General features: G+C 38.6%; 1 protein-coding gene across 2 annotated transcripts in view; it reads right to left on the reverse strand.

Annotated features, from left to right (window-relative positions):
• Positions 1–1065: 1065 nt before the first annotated feature.
• Positions 1066–6301, reverse strand: part of LOC101859988 (serine/arginine repetitive matrix protein 2) — a 27184-nt gene continuing 21948 nt past the window's right edge. For both annotated transcript variants that reach the window (XM_005090109.3, XM_035970530.1), the window contains exons 15-16: positions 5315–5439; positions 1066–4673 (exon numbers count right to left, since the gene is read on the reverse strand). In XM_005090109.3, coding sequence (XP_005090166.1) covers positions 4498–4673; positions 5315–5439 — 301 coding nt within the window. In that variant the 3' untranslated portion in view covers positions 1066–4497. The remainder of the gene's footprint in view (positions 4674–5314; positions 5440–6301) is intronic.

Here is a 6301-nt window from a genome sequence, read left to right on the forward strand (position 1 = left end):
ATCACCAGCTCCAACCTAGTCTAGCTGCTCGTCCGTATCGCGGTGCACTTCAGTTGTGCGTGACAGTATATATTTTCAGCCTAAAAGGGATACAGCATCCGGGCAGACAGGCGGAGACACACGACAATTCACTTTTCTTTGTGTGGGAACCGAATTCACACCTTCTGCCTGCAACAACAAAGAACATTATACTCATTCCAAAGTTACTGGAACATTGATCATAGAAAGGGCAAACACTGAACGATTTATAAATGTCATGAATTTTGTTTTATTGGCTTTTGTTAACATTTCAGAAAATCATGATGGATGGGCACATAAGAAAATATCTGCATGTAAATAATCAAAACAAAAACCAAATCTTGCAGTCAATGGAAAAAAATGATACATGCTAGTTTCATTGACACTAGCAACCCCCCCCCCCTAAAAAAAAAAAACCCCAATTGTTTGAGAAAAGAGAATTACATTGTCACAGTAGCAGAAAGTAGACAGGGAAACATCAAGAAAGACAGACAGAACCAAGAGAGGGAAAGAACAGAAGTAGGACTTACCAGTCATGCCCTTAAACTTAAAGCATCCCAAAAAAATGTTAGAAAAATGCAATAATACTTAAGGGTGTATACATTCGTGGCACAGGAAGACAAGTCAAGAGTCTGTTCCCACACATTTCTACATTCTAGCACACACACGCAGACACACAAAACAAACATGTATGTGAACACATAAAGCAAATAAGCTCATACATGCACACAGACGCACACAGCAAACACTCTGATAGATGAACAAAGCAAACACATTTTCAGGTCCTGAATTATTTTTCTTATCCATGTATATCACAATATATATATACATGTTAATAGCGAATTTTGTACATTACAAAAACATTAACGAGTAAAGAAACACATTTTCACAAATACATGTACCGTCACTCAGGCACTTGCAACACAAATAGATCAAACACAAGTACATAAAAGTGCCAGAGATTAGAGATGTTACTAGAGAGTGACATACGAAAGAAAGGATGAGAGATAGGGGCAAACAGACAGAGATAATCTATTATTATAATCATCCTCACACAGGAATGGAACTCAAGCCTTCTGCATGCAATGGCAAAAAAAACCCAACCTAACCACTACACCACGGGCACCAATGACAACTTTGCAGAATATAATGGGAAGGGAAACCACATCACTTGTTTTAGTACATGATACTGGTTTACTTTGAGGAAAGAAAAGAACAGTGACACAGAAACTTCCCTTTAGTGCCCGGGCGAAGAAAGATAAGACCAATAAGATAAAGATACAGCAGAGGCAAAATTAAAGTTGGACATATCAAACATTTATCATCCTAATCTCTCCCCCTCCTTTTCGTGGTATTTTACTCTCTAGTAACCCCTCTCATCCGTGGCATATGAATGATTGGCCTATTTGTGCTGCGCAAGTGCCGAAAAAATTTTACTAGAGGAAAAAAATGACACTAAACCATATACTGTCCAAAACACATGGAGTTATAGCTGTGTAAAGCAACTGAAAACAGCATTGGAAAAATGATTAAAGTCACAAACTGAAAGCTATTGCATAGTTGAAGCATGAGCACTACTTTCATGATCTATCATACACAACCACTGCCTATCGAGGACTTTATCGTGCACCACTTGAATTCACAATTTCAGAAATTTATTAGATCTATGTTAATTCATTCACAAAATGAAAAGGGACAATTCATTAGAACATATGAAACTGGGTGGCTCAAATCAGGAATTCAACAAGTTCCCAAAAATTATATAAGCCAAAATCTTTTTTAAAAATTTTCAAAGGCTTGCGTTGGGGGGGGGGGGTCGTCAGTGTACACAATCAATCAAACAGAGCAAAACAATTGATCCTGCGTTTGAGACTTCCTAAATGAGGGCACATTTCCACAAAAAACAAAAAGTACAGGAGTATTCTGAAACTTTAGATTTGATTTTCTGAAAAACCTAAAAATGTTTGTTACTTTGTTTTCCCATTGCTATCTTCAAACAGCGATTCACAAAAAGCACAATTAATAAAACCACACTGAGCAAATCTTTGGCAAGGACATTGGCATTGAACACAAGAGGTGAACACAAGAGGTGAACACATCTCTCACACTACTCAGACTAGTTCATCCGAGATACCAACATCCCTCCATATCCCACTGCCTCACTTAACACCTTACGGACAAAGAAAAATCAGACATACTCGCTAAAAAACTGCCAAAATGAGAACAAAGTGGATTTGAACGTAACATATACCAGATTACAATTCAACATTTCAAACATTCTGTCTTTTTAGAAAAGAAAAACATTGAAACAATAATGATCATTTAGTGCTCATAAGCAAAAGACAGAAGTTTGACCTACCAACAGCATCCTCCAAACACCCCTGGACAAACAACAACCTTGACATGTGGAACGAGCAATGACAAAAAATTAATTAAATAAATTAGACAAATAAACCAACATAGAGGTCACCAGGATAAAGCCTGGGAGAATAACCGTATCTGATACAACAGTCCCGCTGAGTACACAAAAACAGGATGTCATGAAGAAAACCATGCCGTTAACAACCAGCTTGCTACTTTCATACTGTACCTAACTAACAAATTTTCCCTCGCTTCATATTCACTTGCAGTTACTAAAACAAAACATACAAATTTACCACAAGTCAAGACTTTCACATTCACCAAGAGTCCATTGATAAGCATAGCCATCAACATGAGACAAAAAGTCTTTCGTGAAAAAAGAAAATTTAATAACAATAATGATAATAGAAATAATGTGTTGCATCATGGTGAAATCAGCTGCTCATCAAAATAATGAAATTGGAGAAACTGACATTTTCTGCCAGTGCGACAATTTTTATAGAACTTTTATTTTAGAGCTCAACACCTTAAACGGTCATATACAAACAGTTCTGTACGGATTTTACTGAAAAATGATTAAAGGTACCAAAAAATTAAAAAATTCAGTTTTCAGGGACATTCAAGCTTTGGGAGTCACTACACTTTGCCAGCCATGTTCTCTCTAATTGTATCTCTGACACCTAGCGACCCCCATCTCCTTCAATTGTAAATATTCTGACTTCAATTAAAAATAGATGTGCATTTCTTTCATCAAAATCAAGACAAATGAACAAGATTACAATAATCCAATACGTCATAAAATTGATATAAGCGCCTGATTCCATGTCATGACACAAATAATAATAATAAATAATAATAGCAAAAACAACAATAATAATATCATAAACAACAGGACTTCAGAGTTTGGAATTTCTCACTTGTGTCCCCTTGAATACAAAAATAAACAACTGCATGGAATAGCAAAAATCACGCGTAGCAGCTCAAAGTTCTCGAGATAAGAACCAGAAGGATTGCCACAACACACACTGAACGAGTGAGAACTCTTTCAGGCCTCAGCACACAGACAGAGGAAGCTAAACAGAATTCTGACTCAAAGGTGGAACCTTTTTGTGTTGTCAACAATTATATCGGAGTGTTTACAAGTTTCTGAGAGAGACAACCAAGCATGGAATAACAAGACCAAGTTTCACATCATTTCCCACTGTCTGGGGGGAGAAAAAAACAAAAATATTTCCGAGCTGAAAAAGTAGATTCTGGAAAAAGCAATTCCAATGAACATGACATAACATGGGAATAGTAAGAGGGATTTCATAGCCGATTCAAGCCATCCCATGGAAAAAATTCAATTCATGAAGAGAAATGACCACAGCTAGGTTACTCTTTTTAAGGCACAGATATTGTGAAATAGGCTCAAGATCATATTCTTTTAATGGCACGCAGAAGGAGAATTTTCCATGAGTACTCACAGATGTAGTCTGTACTTAATTTACCATCTTTGGCAATGTCTGTACAAATTATTGACGTATGCAAGTTACCTCACAATCCAAAAATGTATAGTTTTTTTAAATTCCCCTTGCAACTTATTTAACAGGCGAGACCTCCGAATTTAATGTCCATCTCTGATAGGACAAAGCCCAATGAGAAAATTGGTGTAAAGAGCCTTTCCAAAGGACAAAAAAATTGAACCAAACTGAGCCATGAACCCCAAAACACCAGTAATCTCACGATTAAGCGTGCAGGAGCCTAACCATTTGTCTTTTCTTTTTTTTTTACTTTAGTGTTTTTCATGCCCCCATTAACACAATTTCTATCATTTAGGAGACAAGCGGTCATTCCAAATCTGAACTGAGAGGGATACAACATCCCAGCAGAAAGACCAAGGTACTCAAAAAGAATTCTCCCCACCCAGGAATCAAACTCAGGTCTTCTGCATGGGACAGCGAAGCACCTAACCTTTACACAACAGATGCCATTAGTATACCGATGACCCTTAACATGATGCATAAAGGCATTAAATTCCAATGACAAACCCAAAGTCCACAGGAACCAAAGTCCCCACAACCAGGCCCAAACCTGAGTCAAAACCCGCTTCTCTTTCCATGCCATATCGTCCAAACCTCAGAACGATCGATTTCCCTCATCCTCTCGTAGAGCGTACATGACGTCGTCTTGGCTAACATTGAGCCTGACCCTCATGCAAAGGTCAAGCCGGCCGGCCTCGATCAGGAGCAGTCGGATGCTGCCCAACCTGTAGCACATCGCGGCCAGCTCTGTCATCGTAGGGGCGTGGACTCCTGGGGTCGGACAGAGAGCAACATAGAACTGATTAGCTTACTTTGAATACAGAGAAATGCAGTGATACAAAATCAGGCTTTGCCAACTTTTTCAAAACCCAATCAAAAACGACATACATTAAAACTTCATATCAACTGCTCAGTGTAAAACTCCATCATACATCACTTTTAAAACTGGGATAACAGGATAACGTAATAACAAAACTAATTAACATAAAGTGGAATTGGTTTTGGTGTAATAAATGTGACAAGGCTCTCAAATTCCTGATAACCAAAACCAGAACAATCTCTGGAAATTCAGGACAGTTTGGCAAACTTGTGAGTTAAGCTTAAGTAAGAGTGCAACAGTACTTGCAACACAAATAGGCTATTGAAGAGCCAAAGTATAGAGATGTTACTATGGGGTAACATACAGATTAAAAAAGTAGGGTAGATAAGGACCAAAGATTTTTTACAGGAAAGAGGGAGCAGACCACACCAGAACATCCGTCAACCAACCACACAATATATTTCCACCTTAAACCCAAAACAATCAGTCAAAATGATGTAGGAACTGAAACTTTAAACTACAGTTAAACCTGCTCTAACAGCCACCTGTATAAGACAATCACCTGCACATCAACAATTTCGACTGTACTCACCTTCAAATCGACAAAGGGTCAAATGCTGATCGTAAAGTTTTTTAAACTCCGCCTCCTCTATGCCAGCCCTCTGGTACTCTGCTACGATCGCCTTTAGGAACATCTGCTCTTGGACGGACAGATTTCTGGGGGGGGAAACATCATTTTGAAATAAAAACAGGTTCAGTTCAAGTAAAAAACCCAAAGACGTTTCAGTTTGCTACTAGTCTTCAGAGCAGTAGCTACATAACCAAAAGAAAATAAAAAGGAGCAGATGATGTCAGGGACCCACTAACCACTTGCTGAAGCCAAAACGTATTTCCCAAACAAAAACATTCTTAAAAACAAAGAAACATAATTATGATGATCGTTTAAGAGGCGGGCTTTTTTTGAGTCCTGCCTGTCAGGGCCAACCTGGGCTGTGAGGGATACAACATTCTAACGGAAAGATGGGAGATACTCAATAAAAATGTCCCCTCACAGGAATCCATCTCACATCCTATGCATGTGTCAGCAAAGTGCCTAACTGCAACACCCAACACCAGTGCTCAAAAACAAACAAAAAAAACTACATGTAAATAAATCACAATTTGGATCTCACTTAATTGCGACAATCTTGGGCGAGCAGAACATTTCTTCTACAGCTTTGTTGATGTCTCCCATTGTGACCATCGGGCTGTCGATGTTTTCCTCCTCGCTCCTCAACTCGGCTATTTCTGTCGACCTGCGACAAATGTCAAGGGCGCGGCGTGCATCTCCAGAAACGGCTGCTACCTGGAACACATAAAACGGGACAACAGAGCTTACTGCATGCTCAATTCAGTGCAGAAAGAAGGCAATGCGAAACAAACCACAATTCTCGTCGAAAGAGTTTACTTTGAGCAAAAAGAAGTACATCCACACAAAAACACTCACTTAGCACAGGGAAAAAGAAAAACACTCACTTAGCACAGGGAAAAAGAAAAACACTCACTTAGCACAGGGAAAAAGAAAAACACTCACTTAGCA

This window comes from Aplysia californica, unplaced genomic scaffold, assembly GCF_000002075.1.
Source record: "Aplysia californica isolate F4 #8 unplaced genomic scaffold, AplCal3.0 scaffold00012, whole genome shotgun sequence".
NCBI classification, from domain to species: Eukaryota; Metazoa; Mollusca; class Gastropoda; order Aplysiida; family Aplysiidae; genus Aplysia; species Aplysia californica.